This window comes from Cervus elaphus, chromosome 14 (assembly GCF_910594005.1).
Source record: "Cervus elaphus chromosome 14, mCerEla1.1, whole genome shotgun sequence".
Lineage (NCBI taxonomy): Eukaryota > Metazoa > Chordata > Mammalia > Artiodactyla > Cervidae > Cervus > Cervus elaphus.
In genome coordinates, this window is record NC_057828.1 from 62097989 (window position 1) to 62123359 (window position 25371).

Here is a 25371-nt window from a genome sequence, read left to right on the forward strand (position 1 = left end):
AGGCTGGAGACGGGAGGGGGGAGGGGTGTGACTCGCCTCCCGTGACTGGCCCAGATGGCAGCCGATTCCGCCCCCACTCTCGGGCACCCCTCCACCCGCTCGACCCCCTAGGGCTGCCTGTCTGCCTCCCACCCCGCCCCAACTCCACCTCCGGCCTCCCCCACGCCCTCACGCCGGCTCCCGGACACACTCACCATGCTGGGTGAAGATATTGAAGCCGGCCTCTGCGGTGCGCCCCACCAGGTCCCGCCTGCGACCGGAGGGCCTGGCTGCGCTGCTGCCCCGGATCCCGCGGGGTTGCGACTGCTGAAGCCCCGGAGCCTCCCCGACGCGGCCCACCTGCTGCCCCATCCCAGCGCTCGCTTACTCCCGCGCCCCCGACGACCCCTGGTCACATTCCTCCTCGGCTCCGGCCTCGGGGTTCCAGGCGCTGCTCCGGCCTCTCCTTCCCAACCCAGGCCCCGGCCCTGAGCGGTCCGGCCGCCTGCGGCTCCGCACCCGACTTCTCACAGCAGGCGCCGCGCTGCCTCCCGACTCCTCACAGGTTCTCCTTTTCCCTTCCCATCCCGCGGCTCCGCGCCCCCAATGCTGCCGCTACCGCCGCTGCCGCCATCTTTAAACCACCGAGCACTGGGAGAGCGTGGGACAGAGCGTCTCCTGCCCGCAACCCGACCAGTCATCTCCGCTACTCAGAGGGCGGGCTTCCCGGCGGCCCCGCCCCGCCCCGCCCCGCCCCTCCCGCGCGCCCCCGCCTCCCCGCAGGGTGGGTTCACCCCCACCGCCACCCCCAGTACCCACCTCTTTGGCACGTCTACAGCTGCTTCAGGTCTTTCCGCCCTTCTGTTCTTTCGCTGCAGCTCGGCCTCCCACGTCCGAATCCACCTTAGCCGACCCCTCCCAAGTTCGGTTCAACGCGCTTACTGCCTTTTGGGAGGTCGGTCAGTTGAAAGGTTTCCCTGTCCCACCTCCACCTGTCAAATCAATCAGTTGCCCTGAGCGCCCCAGGTGCACAGTTCTTTAGCCGACTCAGCTGGGACGGAAAACGCAAGAAGTTTGATGCTTGCCATCCAGGTGAGGCTGTCTAAAATACCCTGGAGGATTCCTTTAAACACCCGTGTCAACAGCAGACATACAGTCAAAATTAAATGATATAAAATTTATGTGAACATAATAAAGTACATTATTTCATTGTAATTTTTTGCGATTATTTCATTGTAATTTTTTTGAAATTATTTCATGATGGGAAGTTGCACTCACCTTGGTTGTCTGTACTCTACAATCTCATTGGGGAAGCAGTTATAACCCGACTCCTCCTATTATATTATCATGAAGTCCTCTTGAACTTCCTTACCATCTAAGGAACGTATGTGTTTGTATTACCCTTACGTCGCTTGTCAGTAAAGCTAATCTTCACACCGGCATCCTTTATATACAGTGCACGTGGTCAGGTCTTCTTCTGATGACAAAGGAGAAAAATAAAATTACCTTTGACCCTGTTTCTGAGTCAGAACTATCTTTTGCCTAAATTGTCTAAAGAGAGTGACTCAGACAGAAAAGAGAAATGTTTTCAAAGCGCAGGCACGCAGACATATATTTGTATCTTCACTTATCTCCCCCTCACTGCACACTCTTGCATCTTAATATTCAGTTTTTTACATTCTTAAAAGTACTTGATAATTATTTTTAGCTATTCAATTAACTTCCCTATGTCCTTTATTAAAAGTATCAGTTATTGGAGGTAACTTACTGAAAATTTGCTTGAAAGCAGAGTATAGGAATTATTGCAAAGACCAGCAAAACAACCATTGGGAAAATAAGGTCCAGGGGGAAAGGTGGATGAGCTCTCCTTCGCATATCTTTCATAGAACAGGATGAAATATGAACCATTAACAATAGAAGCTCTATGAAATTATTCCACTGCCATCCAGAGTATCACCAGAAATAGCTGAAATTGCCCACCAAATGGCAAAAGAAACACTGTGCTTTAGCACTGGATACAATATGAATTTTTCATTTGGATCAAAGTTTTCCTGTGTTTAAATACTTTTTTTTCTTTTAATTCCCAAAGTGTTTGCAAAAAAAAAAAGAAAAGAAATCACTGATAAGGGATAAAGGTGATCGTAGAGCCAGAATGTGTTTTGTTGTTTGATTTTTATTATCTAAGAGAATGTCACTTGGAGACGGGTCTGGGTTCTCTGCTATTTCTTTAACAGTATGCAATGCATGGGTATAGTATAGTGCAGTGTTTAAGGACAGGCACTTAAGCCAGACTGCTTGAGTTCAAAACTGAGCTCTGATTACTTGTTAGCTTTTTGTTCTTAGGCAAATATTTAACCTCTTTGTGCATCAGTTCCTTATCTGTGATGTGATGGTGATAGCAATAGTAACTACCTTATAGGGCTGTTGTGAGAATTAAATTGGTTAATGTAAAATAAGGCACTTAAAACAGTATTTGGCATATAAAAAGCACTATTAGTACAAAAAAAAAGTAATGTTTTCAGAAGTTCATCAAATTTCCAGGCCTAATTTTTTCAAATGTTATATGCTTAGATCAAGGAACAAACTCTACAGTATTTATTCAGGTGAGCCACCCACCGCCACCACCTGATACCTTGCATTTAACTAAAAACAAAAACACCAATCTACCAATAAAAACACATGGAATCATATATCACTTTATTAGGCATCCCTACCTGATCATCACCAGTACCTGCACATGCGAACTATTATATGTGAAATACTACTTTTGTTTAGCATGTGAAGATTCCTCTACCATAGATTATTAAGATCCTGCCTAGACTTAGGCAAGGGCTTCCCAGGTGGCTCAGTGGTCAAGAATCTGCCTGTCAATAAAGGAGATGCATGAGATGCGGGTTCGATCCTTGGGTTGGGAAGATGCCAGTGGAGGAGTGGGCAACCCACTCCAGTATTCTTGCCTGGAGAATCCCATGGACAGAGGAGCTTAGCGGGCTGTAGTCCATGGGACTGCAAAAAGTCAGACATGATGGAGCACAAAACTGAGGCAAATATAAGAGATACTTTTCAAAGTGAAATGGGAATTTTCAGAATGGGGGTGAGGAGCAATAGACCAGGGAGAAACCTACTTACTTAGGTGTGGGACACTATTTCATCTCAATAAAATCAAACCCGAGTGACTCACCTGAGAATTACACACTTGAAACAATTGAAACAATTAAAACAATCCCAAGTAGTACTAGCTCAAGCTGAATTGAGGGCAGCTGTGAACTCCAGGCAGGTACAGATGAAGACCAGGCAGGTACAGAAACCAGATGAAAAAAAGGTAGAGTGCATGGTGCACAGTAGCATAGGGACAGCCTCACCTGAGCAATGGCCAGGACATGGCACGAAAAATCAAACCCATCATCATCAACAAGGCACACTGAAGACAAAGATACTCATCTTTACCTTCCCTGTAATAGAAGTAATACCACAATTTTCAGAAGCAAGGAACAGGTAGGCAGTGCTTCACTGATCCCTGTCTTGACTGATCTAGATTTCCAGAGTATTGCCAGTCTTACATTATCTCCCATATTAGTCCATATTGCTTCCTCTACATTTGTATGAATATCTGGGTCATCTTTCTGCTGGATTCTCCTGCTACTAGCCTTTTCTTTAGAGATTCCTCACCTTTAGCACCAAACAATTCATTAAAACAAAAATACCCCTTCCTGTCATTGCTTTGACTGTGCTTCCCCTCCCCTTTATAAAGTACAAGGTCTAAAATTTTCACCTGATGTTTCAAAATTATTTCCCAGGATACCCTGGGTTATAATTGCCTAATGTTCATCAGCTCCTGTTCCTCAAACCCTCACCCCTTCTATGGCAGGCATGTATATTTTATTCAATAAGCCTACTTTAGGATTTCTTCCTTTTTAGCTCTGATTTTTACAATGCTCAGGGTTTCCCTAATAGCTCAGTTGGTAAGGAATATGCCTGCAATGCAGAATACCCCAGTTTGATCTCTGGGTTGGGAAGATCCCCTGGAGAAGTGGTAGGCTACCCACCTTGGGTTTCTCTTGTGGCTCAGCTGGTAAAGAATCTGCCTGCAATGTGGGAGACCTGGTTTCAATCCCTGGGTTGAGAAGATCCCCTGGAGAAGAGGAAGGCTCTCCACTCCAGCGTTCTGGCCTACATTCCCCATGGAATGTAAAGTGAATGGGGTCACAGAGAGCTGGACATGACTGAATGACTTTCACTTCACTTTTGCAATACTCAGATTCTCCGCAATATGGTACTGAAGTGACTCCCTTTGCAGTATTCAGGACTTGAATTTACAATCTCCAAAATCTACTCAGATCTTGCCTCCTTCTTAGGAAAATCTCAGACTTATCCACAGACACACAATAGTTTCACTGTACTCTACTCAGCCTATACCTAAAACAGCCACAGCTGATAATGATTATTCACCTGTAAAATTCAATTACCTTCCTCTACATTCCTCCAAGTGTTTCCCAAGTGGCACTAGTGATAAAGAACCCGCCTGCCAGTGCAGGAGATGTGAGATATGCAGGTTGTGAGTTCAATCCCTGGGTGGGTAAGATCCCCTGGAAGAGGGCATGGCAACCCACTCCAGTATTCTTGCCTGGAGAATCCCATGGGCAGAGGAGCCTGGCAGGTTACCATCCTTAGGGTTGCACAGAGTCGGACACAACTGAAGTGATTTAGCACGCGTGCACGCATATCCCCCAAATATGTTTAATTTTGACACATGGCTCAATGTCATAGGGTTGGAAAGAACCTCAGAGATCATCTAGGATAATCTTCTGGAATTCCTGGTACAGTAAGTCCAGTGAGGGTGCCCATGTATTTCAAAGAATTCTAATTGTCAAAAAGTTCTTCCTAAAGATAAAATGATACATGCCACCCTGAAATTCCCACCTGTTTCACCCCTAGTCCTAGTTCTACCCAGTAACTACACAGATTAAGTTTCGTTTTTCTTCTGCATAACAGCCCTTCAAATATTTGGCAGCTGTCGTGTTTCTCGAAATCTTTTCTTTTACCTATATAATGCATATACTTGTATAGTTATATTAACCTCTGTCTATATAATCTACATGGACTCAAAATGTTTATGCAGATAAATTGGAAGAAAAATGTAATTTCATATGCAGAATTTTTCATTTTTTTCAGCTTTATTGAGATTTAACTGACATACGACATTGTTTAAGGTGTACAGTGTGTTGATTTGATGCACGTATATTGCAAAATGATTACCACCATAGAGTTAGTTAATGCCTCCAGGGGATGTATAATTACTATTTCTCTTTTTATATAATATTTATTTATTTATTTTTGGTTGCGCTGGGTCTTTGCTGCTGTGTGTGGGCTTTCTCTAGTTGTGGTGAGTGGGGGCTACTCTTCGCTGCGGTGCACGGGCTTCTCATTGCAGTGCATTCTCTTATTGCAGAGCACACGTTCTAGGTGTCAGGCGAGTGTCTGCTCCTCGGTTTTTGTCTGGTCACAACAAAGATTTGGAGTGACGGACATTAAAGCCCCCTCGGCGGGTCACAGCTCTTGGGTCTTGGACAGACTGTGTTATAGCTCTCAGGTCTCCAACGGACCGTGTCATAGCTCTTAGAGAAATCAGTGTTACAGCTCTATTTTATTTAGATAACAGCAGGAAAATCCATCTTCAAGGCATGAGGGCACGTAGATCCAAAGACACGAAGAGAAGAGCGCCCCAGCGCGCAGGAGCGAGAGCGAGAGCGAGCTAGCTTTGGCTCCTCTTTTTATACGTTATTTCTCTCCCTGGGCCTGTCCTATGTAAACTGGGCCAGCCAGGAGTGCTGTTTGTTTTACCTGAGGTTCTCACTCCAGTCCTCGGACCTTCCTTTGTTCTATTTTCGCGGACTTTTTCCTTCCAGGCCTCTTAGCCACCACCATTCTGGACTCCTTTCCCCTATTATAACTACCTAACATAGGCATGCAGGTTTCAGCAGCTGCAACCCACAGACTCAGTAGCTGTGGCTGCCCAGCTCTAGAGCACAGGTTCAGTAGTTGTGTTTGGGCTTAGTTACCCAGTGGCATGTGGAATCTTCCCAAATAGGGGATGGAACCCATGTCCCCTGCATTGGCAGGTGCATTCTTATCCACTGTACCACCAGAGAAGTCCTACCATTTTTTTTTCTGTTAAAAGAACATTTAAAATCTTTCTTCGCAACTTTCAAGTATATAATACAGTATTATTAGCTATAATAACCATGCTGTACATTAGATCCCAAAACTTATTCACCCTGTAGGTGGAAGTTACTCATGCTTGCTCCTTGCAAGAAAAGCTATGACCAACCTAGACAGCATGTTAAAAAGCAGAGACATTATTTTACCAACAAAGGTCCGTCTAGTCAAAGCTATGGTTTTTCCAGTAGTCATGTATGGATATGAGAGTTGAACTATAAAGAAAACTGAGCGCCGAAGAATTGATGCTTTTGAACTGTGGTATTGGAGAAGACTCTTGAGAGTCCCTGGGACTGCAAGGAGGTCAAACCAGTCCATCCTAAAGGAAATCAGTCGTGAATATTCATTGGATGGACTGATGCTGAAGCTGAAACTCCAATAGTTTGGCCACCTGATGCGAAGAACTGACTCGTTGGAAAACACCCTGATGCTAGGAAAGATCGAGGGCAGGGGGAGAAGGGGACGACAGAGGGTGAGATGGTTGGATGGCATCACCAAGTCGATGGACATGAGTTTGAGGAAGCTCTGGGAGTTGGTGATGGACAGGAAAGCCTAGCATGCTGTAGTCCACGGGGTCGCAAAGGGTCGGACATGACTGAGCGACTGAACTAAACTGAACTGAAGTGGAAGTTTGTACATTTGACCAATAGCAATCATCCTCTCCGCTCTACCCCCATCCCCTGCTAACCACCATTCTAGCCAGTGTTTTTATGAGTTTGGCTTTTCAAGATTCCACATATAATGATACCATACAGTAATCTTCTTTCTCTGTCTGATTTACTTCACTTAACACACTTCCCTCAAGGTCAATTCATGTTGTTACAAATAGCACGATTTTCTCCTTTTTCATAAATAAAATTCTATTGTATATATAGGCAAACCTTATTTTACTTCACTTTATTGTGCTTCACAGATACTGCTTTAAAAAAAAGCAAAACTGAAGGTTTGTGGCAATCCGACATCACACAAGCCTGTTGGCACCATTTCCCAATAGCATTTGCTGACTTTGTGTCTCTGTGTCACACTTTAGTAGTTCTGCCAACATTTCAATTTTTCTCATTATTATCATATTTGTTATGGTGATCTGTGATTCAGATCTTTGATGTCACTGCTCTGACTTGCAGTGATGATTAGCATTTTCAGTAACAAAGTATTTTTTAATTAAGGTATGTACATTGTGGCATTTTAAAGACATAGTGCTATTGCACATTTGGTAGACACCAGCAGAATGTAAACATAAATTTTCACATGCATTAGGAAACCAAAAAATTCGCTCGACTCATTTTATTGCAATATTTGCTTTATTGAAGTGGTTGGGAAATGAACCCACAATATGCTCAAAGTATGCCTGTATCTGTCACATCTCTTTTATCTGTTCCTTTTAAGCTGTTTATGCATGCAGCACTTTGAGTTTTAAGTGTGGTTTGTCTCTGCCTCATTGTATTAAATCTTTAAAGGCCTAGAGAGTGCCAAATACCATTCCATTTACAGATCGACATTTTAAAAGTTTTTTTGGATGTCAGTGAGGAGGAGGATTCTTATCTGGCCGGAATAGAATTGTCATTCTCTTTGAAGATAAAGAGATGGATTAAATGACCTCTTGTTCCTTTCAGTCCCAGGGGTCTATAATTCAATATTGCTTTGATTTAAAAACTTTATAAATTATTAAGAGACTATCTAAAACAATTGGCAAAATGCTATATAAATTATCACTAGTAGCAATAATATCTATTCATTTTAGATTAATAAATTAGCACCACTTCTTTTCTATGGTAATAATGAAATAACTGACTAGACAATCCATTTAACAGGTAGCCTATCACTAACTAGTGTAGTGGAACTGAGCCCAGTTTAGAATTTATGTGAAATGGTTTTTTTTTTTTTCCAGTTACATATTGCTGAATAAGAAGCTATCCCAAAACCCAGTGGCTTAAAACAACAGTGATTTTTTACTTCTTGCAATCTGTGTGAATTATCGGAATAGTTCTGCTGATTTCACCTAAGCTCACTCACGTAGCAGCATTTGGCTAGAGCCTCAGCCGAGCTGCAAGGTTGGCAATGGCCTCACTCACATATCTGGCAGGTGGTGCTACTGTCTCAGTTTTCTTCTACTGGCCTCTTGTTGTGGGTTGAATTACACCTCCCTCCCTATTCATATGTTAGAGCCCGAACCCCCAGTGCCTCACAGAGTGACTGTACTTGAGGATAGGGTCTTTTTTTAAATAAACTGGTCAGAACACTTTTTATTTACTTATTTATAGCTGTGCTAGGTCTTCATTGCTATACAGCCTTTTCTCTAGTTGCAGAAAGCAGGGGCCACTCTCAAGTTGTGGTGTGCAGGCTTCTCATTGAAATGGTTTCTCTTGTTGTGGAGCATGGGTTCTAAGGCACGTGGGCTTCAGTTGTTGGGGTTCCTGGGCTCTGGAGTACAGGCTCAGTAGTTGTAGCACACCGGCTTAGTTGCTCCACAGCATATGGGATCTTCCTGGATCAGGGATCAAACCCATGTCTCCTGCATTGGCAGGCCTATTCTTTACCACTGAGCCAAAGGTTCAGGATAAGGTCTTTAAAGAGGTAAGCAAGTTAAAATGAAGCCCTAAGGGTGGGTCCTAACCCACTATGGCTGATGTCCTTATAAGAGGAAGTTTGAATACAGACACACAAAGGAAAGAGTATGTATAGACACAGGGGGAAGACAGTGTAGACTTAAAAAAATATTCACAACACAAAAGTTGAGAGTTATCTTTTATTTGGTGGGAATTTTTAGGACTTCAAGCCTGGGAGGCAGCATCTCCAGTAACCCTGAAAGAACTGCTCTGAAGAGGTGAGAGGTGAGAGGGGAGCTAGGATATGTAGAAACTTTGCAACAAAGGGCAGGTAGTATGAAAATCAAACGATTTTTGGAGAAGGCAATGGCACCCCACTCCAGTACTCTTGCCTGGAAAATCCCATGGACGGAGGAGCCTGGTATAGGCTACAGTCCATGGAGTCAAAAAAAAAAAGATTTTTGTAAATTAAAGAAAATCAGATTTCACAAGTTAGGGAATTTAGCGTTTTCCTATGTATGGAAAGATGTAAGAGTCGGGGCTCACTGAAATCATTCCTTTGACATGCACCTTAGCTATCTGGGGCCAATATCCCGTGTTTCACATCCTGAGTTTCCTCAGGGCTCACCAGAGGGAGTGGCTGCAGTCTGATGGCTGCTAAATGGCAGGTATTCTTTCCCTCCTGAGTGTCCTCAGGGTTCACTGGCTCACAGTGGAGGGCTGCAATTGCTGGTGACTGTGACATCCCTGATTACTGATATGGCAGGAAATATTTCATTTCTTAAAAGCCATTCGCAAACCAAACAGAGGTTTCTGAAGAAACCAACCCTGGGATTTCCCTGGTGGTCCAGCAGTTGACATGCCACACTTCCCATGCAGGCGGCATGGGTTTGACCCCTGGTCAGGGAACTGGGATCCCACATGGCACACAGCACCAAAAAAAAAAAATTTTTAAGAAAAGAATAAGGAAAAAAACCCCAATCCTACTGACACCTTGATCTCAGACTTCCAGCCTCCAGAAGATTGAGAAAGTAAATACCTGTTAACTAACCCATTCTGTGGTATTTTGTTATGGCAAAGTCTTAGCAAACTAATGTAAACAATCTAACCTATTGGAGAATGAGGTTAGGACTGTTGTAACAAAGTATCAAAGGTGCCGCTGGATGAGCCCCCGCGCAGCAAGGCCAGCCTCATTGAGGTGGACCTCTCCGACCTGAAGGCCCCCCCCCAAAAAAAAAAAAAACAAAGTATCAAAGGATGACTTAACACTATTTTATTTTGTCATGGTTCTTGAGGTTGAAAGTCCAAGATCAAGATGTCAGCAGGGTTGGTTCCTTCTGAAGACTATGAGGGAGACTGTTCTCTGCTTCTGTCCTAGCTTCTCATGATCTCCTAGTAATTTTTGGTGTTCCTTGGCACCTAGCATCATCCCATCTCAGCCTAGGAGTCACTTCCTCCCAGAAGCCTTAACATGCTAGAATAGATGTCCCTTCTCTGAGCCCACATTAACCCTTATCTATGCCCCAGGATTTAGAAGTTACCTGTTTAGAGTTGTTGAAGTTAGTATGAAGGACAAACTGGGCCATGTGTAAACTGAAACCCATTTTTGAAGCAGTACCTGTCAATACATATACTTGGTTTCTAAAAACAGTATACATACTGTGTATACAATTCATATATTCTTTTATCCAGCAATTCCTAAAAATTACACAGATACATGTTCACGTATGGTTACAGTATTGTTTTTAATTGTGAAAAATTGAACCCAGAGTAACTGTTCATTAACTTAGAAATAATTAATGTAATACTAAACACTGGGTGAAAAAAAAAGAATGAAATAGGTACATAGGGCTTAAAAAGATCTCCAAAGTTTATTGGGGAAAAAAAAAAAAACCCGCAAGACACAGAATAACATGAAAGTTTCTCTGGATGGGTATGGGAAGAATTATCAGAAAGGAAATGGTGGGTGGGGGGGTACCAGAAGCGCTACCAGTTTGTTTGGGCTAACTTCAGCATTTGCTATGATGTATGCCTTCCTTCTGAAGACTCCTCTCTCAATTTCCTTATCTATAATATGAGGTTAATGTTAATGTATACCTTCAGAGGTTGTATGAGGAGTTAATATATGTGAATCTCTCAGAATAACACAAAATTGCTTCACTCTTCACCCCTCCCCAAAATGATTGGTCTAAGGATAGTCAGTTGACCCAAGCGTGGCCAATTACAGTCCTTCCCTGGCCATTTTGGAATTGGAATTGAGAGGGGCTAGCCTTTCTTTGAGAACTTGGACTGTGAGAGTATGATATGCAAGATGTTTCGGCAGTCATGTTTCCCCTCATTTGGAGCAGAGAAGAACAGGGAATTGATATGCAGAGGGAAAAGCAAGCATTTATATTTATAATCCATTTTTTGCTTAAGTTTGAGATTTTTTGTTGTTGTTGTAATCCTAATCAATACAGCCAATACAAATGCCGTGCTTCAATCTTTTTTATTTAATGTGTATCACTCATACATGGGCCTGCCAAGAATTTGCCTGCCAGTGTGTGAGACACAAGAGACACGGGCTCTATCCCTGGGTTGGGAAGATCCCCTGGAGGAGGAAATGGCAACCTACTCCAGTATTCTTGCCTGGAAAATCCCATGGACAGAGTAGCCTCATGGGCTACAGTCCATGGGATTGCAAAGAGTTGGACATGACTGAGAAGAAACACACATTCATACATAAAAGGCAGGTTGGAGAATGATGTCTATAAAGCAGGTAAATTATGATACTCCATTAGGATCTTTCCCATCATGTTAATGTTTTGAAGTGACTGATAATAAACTTTTAGCAATAAATGAAGACTTAAAAAAAAAAAAGCTGACAATTTCATAGAAATGCCATCCTTTATTGTACACACAAATGTCTTCCTCTAGTGAATAAGTGATTATTGACTTCAAAACTACTATATTTTCCCCTGAGTTATCTAGAAAGGCTGCAAGTGCAGATGAAGAAGCTACAAAGATATTTTCGCATGTTTTCCATAAGAGGGCTTGACACACTTTCCTTAGCTTCCTTGTTTCTTCCCCAGCTTCCTAACTGTATCTCTAGTGACTCTGCTTTCTGCAAAAGAAGCAAGCTGGGTTTATTTCTCAATGTTCCCTCTGCCTAAAATGTAGTACTTTTTTCAGGTTGACTGGCTAAGTCCTACTTGTCTCTTAGCCCAAGTCTTAGACTTCCCAACCCCTAATCTAGGTTAGATTACCTCTCCTTCAAACTCCTATGCGCTTCCAAAGCAATTCATTACCCACTACCAACACTTATCCCCCATTATTGTAATTACTTGTTTAATAAAAATGTCTTCCTCACTAGATTCTCAGCTCCATGAGGGCAGAGGTTGGTCTCATTTACCAATATATCCCCAGTTTCTAGTACAATGTCTGGATTATGCAAAGTGGCCTTTAAGTAAAATAAAACATTAGAAATCTCTATTTTCTGTCTTTCCTACAAATAATTTATCAAGTACATTTCTTCTGAAAATGTAAATGGAAAACTACCAGAGTAATAAATTCTCATTTCAAGAGATTTAGAAAATGTAGAAAATGATACAGAAAAATGCAAAGGTTATCTATAATATCACCATGTTGTCTATAATACTAAATATTGCCTATAATATCATGTCTATAACACCAAAAAGATAAATATTTTGATGTTTTTCTTTTCAATTTTTTGTGTATTGATACACACACATACATGTATGTTTTTGTTAGTTTTATCTTTAAAATAAATAATAAACAACTTCTTCAGTCCTAAGAATTAGAGTTATACAGAACATAGATTAAAAATCAAAGTTGTCCTTTAAGCCTCCCCTCAATTGCTAAAAGTTGGTTCATTTTTCCTCCAGCTTTATTGAAATATAATTGACATATAACATTATACAAGGTTAAGGCATGCAACATGATTTGATATATGTATATACTGTGAAATGATTACCACAATAAAGTTAACACATCCATCACCTCATATTGTTACTTTTTTTAAAAATTGAAGAATAATTACTTTACAGTGTTGTATTGGCTTCTGCATAAATATTGAGAATCAGTCATAACTATATATACACACTATATATATACTATATATATACACACACGTATTCCCTCCCTCTTAAGCCTCCCTCCCCTGCCCATCCTCCTTCTCTGCCCATCCTGCCCCTCTAGGTCATCACAGAGTGTCCTAGGGTGGGCACCCTGTGTTATTATGTTGTTATTTTGTGTGTGGGGAGTGGATTCCATTTTTTTTAAGTGAAATTGGAATCATACTGCATGTATCAGTGGTTTTGAATTTTATTTTACCCTGCTCCATAGCAAAAACATATATTTTACATTACAATCCAGTGATACACACACATACATGGATGTATGTTCACATACTCACACATTGGTATATGACTGGAATTTAAACATTTTGGGAAGCAATATATACTTTTATGATATACTCATATTCTCTAGTCTATATTCATTTGTTTCTTCATTTGTATAAAAACTGTACCTCCAGAGGGGCAGCTCAGAATGAGCTGTCAGAGCCCCAGGAGGGTGAAGAAGAATTCATGTTGGGAAGACAGCCAGCCAGTGGGGAGAGGGAGTGTCAGAGCCCAAGTAGGTTGAGCAGAGTGTCTCCATGGAGAAACAGTCTTGCATGAACTGCCAGAACCTGAATATTGTGAGAAGTGCAACCATGTGGAAGAGGTAACTCAGCCTGGGGTGTCAGAGTCTAAATGCCATGAGGAGAGTATCCACATAAGGGAGGAAGCAGCAGTCATGGGAGATTAGTTACATACAAGGGGCATAATCAAATAAGTAAATTTATAATTTATTCAGAACATCAACCAGGTTTCTCACTACCAGAGGAAGGAGTTACAAATACAGAAAGAGAAAAATTAAAAGGAACCCTATGGTGTTACACCATACTGGAAGACTTTTGTGTATTCAGAACTGACTACTTAATTTGTAGGGCCCTGGGCAAAATGGAGATGGAGGGTTCCTTGTTCAAAATTAAAAATTTCAAAAAAAAAAAAATTAAATTTTTTAAAATTAAAAATTTAATAAATTTTTAATAAAAATTAAAAATTAGAAAAAAAATTTCAAGATGGTGAAAGCAGAGTTTTAAACCAAGTTGCAGCTGTGTTTCTAAGTATGGGGTTCAGTGCAACCACACAGGTCTCATACCCATGATGCCAGCCCTGGGTGTATTCATAGTTTTTCTATCTACATAGATTGAAATGTACTTTGTATTTACTAGTAATTATGAAATATGATATATAATTTAAAATATATAATATTCCCTACTCTGACCATGAAAAGATTTGAGATCAGAAAAACCCCAATAGCAATAGCACATCTAGTACCTAGATCTTGGCTTCTAAACACAGTCTCTACTAAAAAGAGCCAGAGCTCCTTAGAAAAATGGTCTGAAACAAGCCTGGGGAGGAAAATAGATGACTCTAGAGCTATGCCAGAGGCAATGCTCAGAGAAAATGAGGCATGTTGAAAGAACACAAGGGTTGGTGTGAATGGGCTCTCGTTTACAAACCTGGAAAATTTGAGCATCAAAATAAATAATTATGAAAGAAGTAAATATATTCAAGATAATGAGAACCAGGTTGCTCACTATTTGAGTAGGATGTTAGAGATAAGGAAAGGGAGAAAACTATTGAATAAAATAAGAAGCCATAAGTCCACATTTACATGAATTAATATATAAATAATTTGGAAGTTTGATGTCATGAGTTATATACATTCTCAAGAAACTCCCTTCAAAACACTTATTAATAAGTAATTATTAATAAAGACACACTACACTGGAGAAAACAGATACCATCTTAATGAAGTGATCAAAATAAAATAACATCACCATAACTATCAGAATCCTGCTCCCGCTGATAGGTTACAAGTAGAGAACATGGATATTCCTACCAAAAATGAGTTTGACTGAGGAAACATTGAAACTCCAAAATGAGAGAAATCCTACATTATTTAATCTGCAAAAATGCATCTTGAAAGTCAAGGGAAGACTATTTCCGAATAAGAGAATAAAGAGGCATCACAATCTAAAGACAACATCATCTTGGATTGCTCTGTTTATTCTAAGGAACATTTGGCAAAACTTGAATAGCTTCTGAAATAGAAGATTCCTATGCATGAGTGTTAATTTTCTGATCTTAATGGTTGTATAGTGATTACATAGGAGAATGTTTATAGGAAATGCACATGAGTATATTAAGGAATGGGCTTCCCAGGTGGCCCTAATGGTGAAGAACCAGTCTCCCAATGCAGGAGACGTAGAGATGTGGGTTCCATCCCTGGGTTGGGAAGACCCCATGGAGGAGGGCATGGTAACCCACTCCAGTATTCTCGTCTGGAGAATCCCATGGACAGTAAAGCCCCGAGGGCTACAGACCATAGAGTCGCAAAGAGTCAGACATGACTGAAGCAATTTTGCACGTATGCATATATTAGGGTATAATGACTAAGGAAAAATGGCACATTGCATCAGCGACTTACTCTCAAATAGTTCAATGGACAGAGAATGTTGCCTATCTTTTCAGTAAACAAAGAGAATATTGTGGCCATAAAGCCATCAGTCACTGCAACCATACCCAAAGGTGTACCCTGAGGGGTATTTTGGATGAGGAAATACAGAAAACTGGCCCTAGATTGTTAAGATGCATATCAAAGGAATAATTTTAACAAGCCAAGACTCTTGCATACATAGAAAAACCCTGCACTCATTAACCTGAGATGTCTGTTTTTCCTATGTGATTAGCAGTAATCTTTTAATGTTTGACTACATTGTTTTCAGCAAAATTTCCTGTATATCTTGGCTCCTCCCTTACCTCTTTGGAAGAGTCATCAAAGCAGTTTGAGAGGCTGATTTCCCGAGTTGCTGCTGCTGCTGCTAAGTCACTTCAGTCGTGTCCGACACTGTGCGACCCCATAGACGGCAGCCCACCAGGCTCCCGTCCCTGGGATTCTCCAGGCAAGAGCACTGGAGTGGATTGCCATTTCCTTCTCCAATGCCAGAAAGTGAAAAGGGAAAGTGAAGTTGTTAAGTCGTGTCTGACTCTTCGAGACCCCATGGACTGTAGCCTACCAAGCTCCTCCGTCCGTGGGATTTTCCAGGCAAGAGTACTGGAGTGGGTTGCCACTGCCTTCTCCATTTCCGGAGCTAGAGTCCTCAATTAATGTCCTCCAGTGAAGCATATTCTGTTTTTAGGTTGTGAATTTTTTTCAGTCAAAAGTTTCAGTGCTTTACCAAAAAACAAGATACATAGGTCTATGAAGTTAACTTCATTGACTAATAACCTTATCAAGAAAAGAAGCAAGGGTACTTTATTTTTTCCTTCTTATATTTTAATTTTATTGGAGTATAGTTGATTTACAATGTTGTGTTAGTAACAAAGATGAAAAATCCTATGTGCTAAGACCCACCCAGCACAGCCAAATAAATAAATATTTAAAAAATGATAATAAAATAAAATGGACAACAGTATATTAGAATTGTAAAAACAATGAAAAATGGCTGTCTTCAGTGAATACTGCTTTTTTTGGATGTATGCTGACAAGCTATCTATCAGTTATTGTTGTTTAATTGCTAAGTCATGTCTCTTTTGCCACTCCATGGACTGTAACCCACCAGGCTTCTCTGTCCGTGGGATTTCCCAGGCAAAATACTGGAGTGGGTTGCCATTTCCTACTCCAGCAATCTTCCCAACCCAGGGATCAAACCTGCATGTCCCGCATTGGCAGATGGATTCTCTTCCACTGAGCCAGCAGAGAAGCCCCATCTATTGGTTAGGAATTGATTATAATCTCAAAGGAATATATTTCTGAAAATTGAGCATTGCCAATCTCTTATGTCTCTCTTGACATTTTAAGGATTGCTTCCAGTACTAGAGAGATCAACCTTTCTAGTTTGTTGGAGTTGTAGAACAGAAAAATCCCACTAAATGGGAAACTCCTCCATAGGACGGAAACAGATACTGAAAGGAAGACTGTTTTAGCGTCAAATGGCTCCAACAGAAATTACCCCACTTATGTCTTCACTGATGGCTGTTTTTATTCTTTGGCTGATGTTTGCAACCTTGATCACCAGTTCACAGTAAGGATCATCCATTTTGCCTTGTTGTTGTTCAGTCATTCAGTCGCCCAGTCGTATCCAACTCTTTGTGACGCCATGGACTGCAGCACACCAGGCCTCCCTGTCCCTCACCATCTCCTGAAGTTTGCCCAAGTTCATGTCCATTGTATCAGTAATGCAATCCAGCCATCTCATCCTCTGACACCCTCTTCTCCTGCCCTCAATCTTTCCCAGCATCAGGGACTTTTCCAATGAGTCTGCTGTTCACATCAGATGACCAAATTACTGGAGCTTCAGCTTCAGCATTAGTCCTTCCAATGAGTATTCATGGTTGATTTTCCTTAAGATTGGTTTGATCTCCTTGCTGTGCAAAGGACTTTCAGCAATCTTCTCCAGCACCACAGTTGGAAGGCATCAATTTCTTGGCATTCTGCCTTCTTTACAGTCCAGCTCTCACAACCATAATGACCACTGGGATGACCATAGCCTTGACTATATGGACCTTTGTTGGCAGAGTAATGTCTGCGCTTTTCAACACACTGTCTAGGTTTGTCATAGCTTTCCTGCCCAGAAGCATTGTGGCCTTACTCTGATGCAATTTAAGTGGGCAATTTAAAAACCTTGTAACAATCCACTTTTGGCTGTGCCTATTATGCTTCATATCAAGATAGTAATAGTTTAACTTTCAGTATTGTGTATATTTTTGTGACCATATGTTCGAAGAATTCAGATAATGAGAAAGAACAATGACAATACCTACACCAGTATGACCTCCACATCACTGAAAAAGAAAGTTAAACAACTGTGATTATTTTAATAAGAGATAGACAAAAGGAGCTACGTAGCAGGACTGAAAAAGTAAATAACAAAAACAGAGCATACTACACAATTTGCAGAAAAGAATTTGAGATTAAACGCGGTGAAGAGGAAGTAAAAGGTCTGACTCTGAGAGTCTCACCAATCAAGATTGAGAAAGGCAAGTACTTCTAAATTCATCAAAAGTTATCTCCTCTCTCCCAAAGACATCAATACTCAGTCTAAAATAGACTGAGCTGAGTTAGTTAAGCCTTAGTAAACAAGCTAACAAGGATCAACATGCAATATTTGGGGTGGGAAGGAGGAGGCCTTAGAGGGAGGAGTATATGTATACATATAGCCAAATCACTTCGTGGTACAGCAGAAACTAACACATCTTTGTAAAGCAGTTGTGCTCCAATAATAAATAAATGGATTATCATATATTCTTCTAAACCCTTTTATATAAAATAGACATCTATTTTAAAATATTTTATATAAAATTAATAAAACACATGTGTATAGTTTACATGCATGCATGTAATATAGTTTATAGTGTCAGGCGAGTGTATGCTCCTCGGTTCTTTGTCTCATCACAACAAAGATTTGGAGTGATGGATATCAAAGCCCCCTCGGCGGATCACAGCTCTCGGGTCTTGGACAGACCGTGTTATAGCTCTCAGGTCTCGAAAGGACTGTGTTATAGCTCTTAGAGAAATCAGTGTTACAGCTCTACTTTATTTAGAAGATAGCAGGAAAATCCATCTTTGAGGCGTGAGGGCACGTCGATCCAAAGATGTGAAGAGAAGAGCACCCCATCGTGCGGGGTTGGTGGGGGCAGAGAGAGAGAGAGAACGTACGTACGCAAGGCGGAGAGAGAGAGCCCTTTGGCTCCTCTTTTTTATATGTTTTTTCCTTCCCCCTGGGCCTGTCCTGTGCAAATTGGGCTTAGGCAGGAGCGCTCTTCTACCGGAAGTCCTCACCCTGGTCCTCAGACCTTCCTTTGACCTTCCTCTGTTCTATTTTCACGGGCTTTTCCCTTCCTGTCTTTTAGCCACCGCCATTTTGGACTCCTTTTCCCTACTCTAACTACCTAACGTTCCCCCCTCAAGAGATGGGAGGCCCAATTCTTTGGGAATAGGGGCGTCGAGGTCTCTCTGACTACTTCCTGCTGAACTGGGATGGCGAGGGGCATTGGGCCTCCCCCTCTTGCTAGACTCAAGCCTCAGAGTCCTCATAGCGGTGTCCATCTAGGGGTGAGTGATATTTTCCGTGGTCAGCTGTGGTTTTATACCTTTGTTGAACTGGCACTGCATGTTGCAGCTTGACCTGGGCAGAGACAAGACAGGTTACACAATTGACAGTACATGGAACAATCATAAGCAGCATCAGTATGGCACGACAAGGACTAGTAGGGGCATTAGCCAATTTTAAATTTACATCGCCAGGATGGCTCAAGTCTCTCCTTGTTCAGAGATCAGAAGATCTATCTCCTGTCTGTTTTGGAGTATTATCCCTGCCAAGCTGTGTTGGCTCTTTAGAGCTGTCTTGAGAAATCTTATCCCCAGAGACCAGATTTTGGGGTTGTTTATTAGAATGGCACTCATTTGTAGTTCTGCATAGGTATCTGAGATCTCCCAGGGACTCACAGGTGTATTGAGTATCCTCTTCTGTTTTCTTCCATGGCTTGAGTCATAAGTAGTGAATCCAGGAGTCATGTCCTGGCACCTTGACTGCTATGGGAGTAGAAAGTATTACAGGGTAGGGGCCCTTCCATGTGGGCTGGAGTTGAGCCTTTGGGGACCCATTTTTCCAGACTTTAATTAGGACTTGAGTCCCTGGAGCATATAGTGGTGACTCCTTAGAGTCTTTTGGGTCCTGGTTCATACCCCACAAGCGTATATCCTGTTGGAATTGCCCAATGGCCACGGTATAAGACTGGAGGGTCTGAACCTCTGGATCTAGGAAGAGGTCATTGACATAAACAAAAGGTCTCCCATATAGCATCTCATAAGGACTAAAACCAACCTGTTCCTTAGGGGCAATACGGGTACAGAGGAGAGCTATTGATAAAGCCTCCTTCCATCCCAGGGAGGTCTCTTGGGTTATCTTTTTTATCGCTGATTTTAAGAATTGGTTGGCTCTTTCTACTTTTCCTGAAGACTGAGGCCTCCAGGCACAATGGGGATAATAAGTAATGCCCAATGCTTTAGAGACTCCTTGGGTGATCTTAGAAGTAAATGATGTCCCATTTTCACTTTGTAATGACCTGGGCGGACCAAACCTTGCAATGATTTCATGGAGCAGTTTTTTTTTACCACCTCCTCAGCCTTCTCAGTTCAGGTGGGAAAGCCTTCAATCCATCCTGTGAATGTATCTATCATGACTAATAGGTATTTATACCCTTGAGAAACTGGCATCTGGGTGAAGTCCATCTGCCAGTCCTCTCCTGAATAGGCCCCACGTCGTTGGACGGGCTGGGCCAGCTGGGGTCTTCGAGCTCCTTGGGGGTTGTTTAATTGGCAAGTGGGACAAGAGGAGACCACTTGTCTTATAGTTGTTTGGAAGCCTGTTCCTCTGAAAGACCTTTCTAATAATGTTTGGAGGGCCTTTTCTCCTAAATGAGTGGTGGCCTGTAAGGAGTTAATCAACTTCCATTGGAGGTTCCCAGGCAGAAAAAGGAGCCCCTCCTTTTGCAACCACCCTGTATGATCTTCTTGAAAGCCCTCACTCTTAGCTTTAAGAGTTTCACCTTCAGTATATGAAGGAGTTTCTGGCAAGTTAGTCTGTGGAACTAAGGTGGCAATCTCTATTAGGTCATGGTTCTGTAATGCTGCTCTCTTAGCTGCCTGATCAGCTGCTTGGTTCCCTCGTGCCACTTCTGTTCTCCCTTTTTGGTGTCCTTTACAGTGGGAGACTGAAACCTCAGTGGGCAGATGGACTGCCTCTGAGAGTCTAAGAATTTGATCGCCATATTTGATTGGGGACCCTCGGATGGTCAAGTGGCCCCTTTCTTTCCAAATAGCTGCATGTGCATGTAGCACCAGAAAGGCATACTTGGAGTCAGTGTAAATGGCTATTCTTTTTCCTTTTCCCAGCTCTAAAGCTTGAGTCAGGGCTATGAGCTCAGCTAATTGGGCTGAAGTACCTGGTGGCAGAGGCTTAGCCTCTATGGTCTCAAAATTGGAGAGTACTGCATATCCGGCTCTTCTTTTTCCATCCAAGACAACACTGCTTCTTTCAGTGTACTAGATTTCCTCAGGATTGGTCAGAAGATCTTCCGACAATCCCTCTCGGGGTTTTGTCCAGTGGTCCAAGGTTTCTAGACAGGAGTGAAAGGGGAGAGAGCCCTCAGGGGTAGGCAGGAGGGTGGCTGGGTTAAGAACCTCACAAGGGGATATAGTGAGGCCTGGATTTTCCATCAGTATTACTTGATATCTGAGGATTCTTTGTCAGACATTCATAAATGGCCTCTCCCATTTAGGAGTTGTTTTACTTGGTGGCTGGTAAAAAATAGTTAATTTGCCCCCAAAGGAGAGTTTTAAAGCATCTTCTATCATGATGGCAGTAGCCGCAAGATTTCAAAGGCAGGGAGGCCAGCCTTGGGCGGTTGGATCAAGTCTCTTGGGTAAGTAAGCTACAGGCTGGGGCTCAGATCCCAACCTTTGAGTTAACACTCCCAAGGCTATTCCCTCTCTTTCATGGACATAAAGTTGGAATGCTTTTGTTGGATCTGGCAACCTCAAGGCAGGTGCCTGAGTTAAGGCCTGTTTTAGTGTAGCCTCTGCCTTCTTTTGAGGAGTTCCACACATCAGTGGGATTGAATAATCTCGTCCCTTTAAGCTTTTATATAAGGGCTGGGCAATTAGACCATAGTTGGGTATCCAGATTCTACAATACCCAGTTAGCCCCAGGAAAGCTCGCAATTGTTTTCAAGTCATGGGGGAGGGCAACTGGAGGATTCCTTGTACCCGATCAGAGGACAGCCTCCTGGACCCATGTGTAATCTGAACTCCCAGGTAAGTGACCTTTGTCTCGACCATCTGTGCCTTAGCACGGGAGACTTTATATCCCCTTTCTGCCAAAAAGTTTAGAACCTGAATTGCATGTTGTTGGGCATTTTCCTCATCTGGAGAGCAGATTAGTAGGTCATCTACACATTGTAATATTTTCCCATTAGGTCCCAGGTCCAGATCTAGGAGATCCCAGCTAAGGGCCAGTCCAAACAAAGTGGGGGCTGTCTCTGAACCCCTGAGGTAATACTGTCCAAGTCATCTGTTGGTGTTTTTCTCCTAGGGCCTCCCACTCAAAGGCAAAAAGATATTGGGATTCTTTAGCCAGTGGTATGCAAAAAAAATGCATCTTTGAGATGAGATCCAAGGCTGTAAACCACTTGGCACTGGGTGGGATTTCTCCCAAGATTACATAGGGATTGGGTACTGTGGGATGGAGGGGGACTACAGCTTCATTTATGATCCGGAGATCTTGAACCATTTGCCAGGTTCCGTCCTTTTTCTTTACTGAGAGGATTGGGGTGTTACATTGTGAACTAGTGGGGACCAATAGCCCACAAGCAAGGAATTTATTTATTAAAGGCTGTAGTCCCTCCCAAGCCTCTCTTTTGAGAGGATATTGTTTCTGGTTAGGAAACCAAGTGGGATCTCGGAGGAGAGTGATGACCAGTTCAGCTTGGTGGGCTCTTCCAGGAGTCCCCTGGTCCCATACCTGGGGGTTAATTTTATCCTCCCATAGTTTTTGGTCCCTCTCTATTGGAGGTGTAAAGGGTTCCTCAGTAGTAACCAGAAGCTGTAGGGCCCTAGGGGCTGAAAAGCTTCCCATCACAAGGGCGGTCCCCAGTTTAGTGAGTATGTCTCTTCCCATTAAGGGAGTAGGACACTCAGGGACCACCAGAAACTGGTGGGAGAATATCTGTCCATCCCAGCAACAAAGAAGTGCTTGGGTGAATCTTCTAGTAGTTGCTTTTCCTGTAGCACCCAAAATGGTACAGGTTTGGGAGGAGAAGACACCAGAATAGGAGATCAAGACAGAGTAAGTAGCCCGTGTCAACCAAGAAATTCTCAGACCTACCTGCCACATCCAGCTGCACCCTTGGCTCCAGCCCCGTGATGGTTATCTGTGACAGGCTGGCTGGAGCGGGCCGCTTCAGTCCTCTTGAACCATCGTGAGGGAAGGCTTGGCGCTTGACCTTGAGGCTCTTGGGTCCTGAGGGCAGAGTGCCGCCCAATGTCCCAGTTGATGGCATTTGTGGCAAGCCATTCTAGGAGACTTGTCATGGTTAGGACACTCTTTGGCCCAATGCCCCGCCTGTCTACAGACTAGGCATTTGACTGGTGCCTTGTCATTCAAGGAATCGGGGTGTGCCATAGGGCTTCCCTGGAGGGCGGCCAGCATCTGGGCATGTCTTGTCTCTTTCCTTCTCTCCCTCTCCTGGGCCTTGGCCTCCTTCTCCTGTTTTCTGTTATAAAAGGTATTCGTGGCTGTCTGGATCATCTCATCTACAGAGGCAGCAGAGTCCTGCTGCTGTAGCTGTTGTAACTTAATTCTGATATCTGATGCACATTGGAACAGGAATTTGTCCTTTAAAATCACCTGTCCCTCTTAAGAGTCTAAGTCCAAACAGGTAAACTTTTGGAGGGCCTCTTTTAGCCTTTCCAGAAAGGCAATGGGGTTTTCATTGGGCTCCTGAGTTATTGCTGAGACTGGGTACAGTCCCACAAGTCATAGGCTTCCTTCTGTTTCTATGGGTGGACTTCCTTAGGGGGGAGTCTTTCTGAAGCTTATCCTACCCAGAACTGTAGCAACCTGAGAGCCAGGCGTCCCCGGGCCAGGGTGCAGATCTCCAGGCAGGCTGAGGCATGACAGCCTCCTAGAGATCAAATCCCCGGGCAGGTTGAGGCGTACCGGCCTCCCAAGAATTGGGCCCCTGGGCAGGTTGAGGCGTGACGACCTCCTGGGACCCCTGGGACTAGCGGTTCCCCGAGCAGGTTGAGGCGTGACAACCTTTCGAGGACCAGATCCCTAGGCAGGTCAAGGCGTGATGACCTCCTGGGACCCCCGGGCTGGAGTTTGGGCATCCCCAAGGTCTCCAGCGTGACCAGTGCTAGGTAGGATCAAGGGGTTGGATATTATACAGTACTTCCCTCCCAAGGCCAGCTATTTTCTGGTTATCCCTCCAGAAGATTGTAGAGGCAACATTGTGGGCCTGGATGGGGCTGAGGAAAGGAGCATGAAACAGGAGGGAAGGGAGGGGCAGAGCACAACCTTTGAAAGAATGACATAGCACAAGGGCATAACTATACCGATTAAAATCAATTGGGTCCAAGATAACAAGTCAAATTCACGTAAACCTTAATCCCCAATCTGTAAGCCAAAAGACACACCCAGAGGTGGCAGAACAGCTCCAAGGCACTGTCAGAGGGAGGAGTGAGTGGTTCCCCAATGGCTGGGATGATCCTCCCACTCATTAGCATATGAATTAACCCCATGCTCACAAAACTTAGGCCGCATTCCATGGCCCTTGCCCTTGCCCTCAGCAATGGCCCACACCATGAAGCATGTGCTTCTCTCTGAATCCTAACAAATCCGCCTCTTTTTGGCAGGGCTCGAGTCCTGGGATAGAGCTGAAGGACAGGAGGAAAAAGCAGTGGGAAAAATGTGCCAAGGAATCCCCTTCATAGCCTGCTATGATATCTGCTAGATATCTGACCGGTGTGCACAGACCTTCCTTTGACCTTCCTCTGTTCTATTTTCGCTGGCTTTTCCCTTCCTGTCTTTTAGCCACCGCCATTTTGGGCTCCTTTTCCCTACTCTAACTACCTAGCAATAGCATGCATGCTCAGTTGCTACAGTTGTGTCTGATTCTTTGTGACCCAATGGACCATAGCCCTCCAGGCTCCTCTGACCATGGGATTTCCCAGGCAAGAATACTAGAGTGGGTTGCCATGCCCTCCTCCAAGGGATCTTCCCAACCCAGGGATCGAACCTGTGTCTCCTGCATTGGTCAGGAGACTCTAGTCAGTCACTCTAACATTGGCCATTCTTTCACTAAATATTTACTAAATTTTTGCTATGTGCCAGATACTGTGTCAGTGTCTAAGTTTACAGCTGTAAAAAGGCACACAAATTTCCCTTCTCAGGAAAACTATAGTCTAATGGGGTATTCAGCTGAGATAACAGACACTGTAATATATTGTGTGATGAGTGCTAAGAGAAAGGAAATGACCTAAGAGCACAGAAGCAGAGCAAGGAAGGCTTTCACTAGAATGGAAATCTGGAAGATGAATATGAATCAGCCAGAGGAAGCTGGGGGTTGGGGAAAGGGCAGAGAAAAGCATCCTCCAGTCCCTAAATAAGGTCAGAGGGAGCACAAGTAGGGAATTATGAAGTTTCCTATCAAATTTTTTTCTAGCATCAGCAAATATCCATATTTGCTGTGTCCCCTATGAGAGATACAAAGAGCAGTGGATAATTATGTGAGTGGTTACAATACAGCGGGAATCTAAGACATAAAAAGTTAAATATCAACACAGGTATCAATTCAGTTAACTTTTTTTCTGGCCTCGTCTTTATTTATTTATTTATGTTTTACCGTACGAATGACCTTTTATTGTTTGCAGCGGGAAGTGGAAGAGGGGATATGGCAGCTCCGGCTCTTGGGGTGGCTCCACAGACTCAGTCGCCGCCCTCGAAAAAAGCGTC

The 25371-nt window shown here is 43.1% G+C and overlaps 1 protein-coding gene across 4 annotated transcripts in view; it reads right to left on the bottom strand.

The window, feature by feature from the left end:
• Positions 1 to 677, bottom strand: part of ABL2 (ABL proto-oncogene 2, non-receptor tyrosine kinase) — a 100360-nt gene extending 99683 nt beyond the window's left edge. For 3 of the 4 annotated variants that reach the window (XM_043922983.1, XM_043922978.1, XM_043922976.1), the window contains exon 1: positions 195 to 677. In XM_043922983.1, coding sequence (XP_043778918.1) covers positions 195 to 351 — 157 coding nt within the window. In that variant the 5' untranslated portion in view covers positions 352 to 677. The remainder of the gene's footprint in view (positions 1 to 194) is intronic. The other variant, XM_043922981.1, reaches the window with a different exon arrangement.
• Positions 678 to 25371: the final 24694 nt, after the last annotated feature.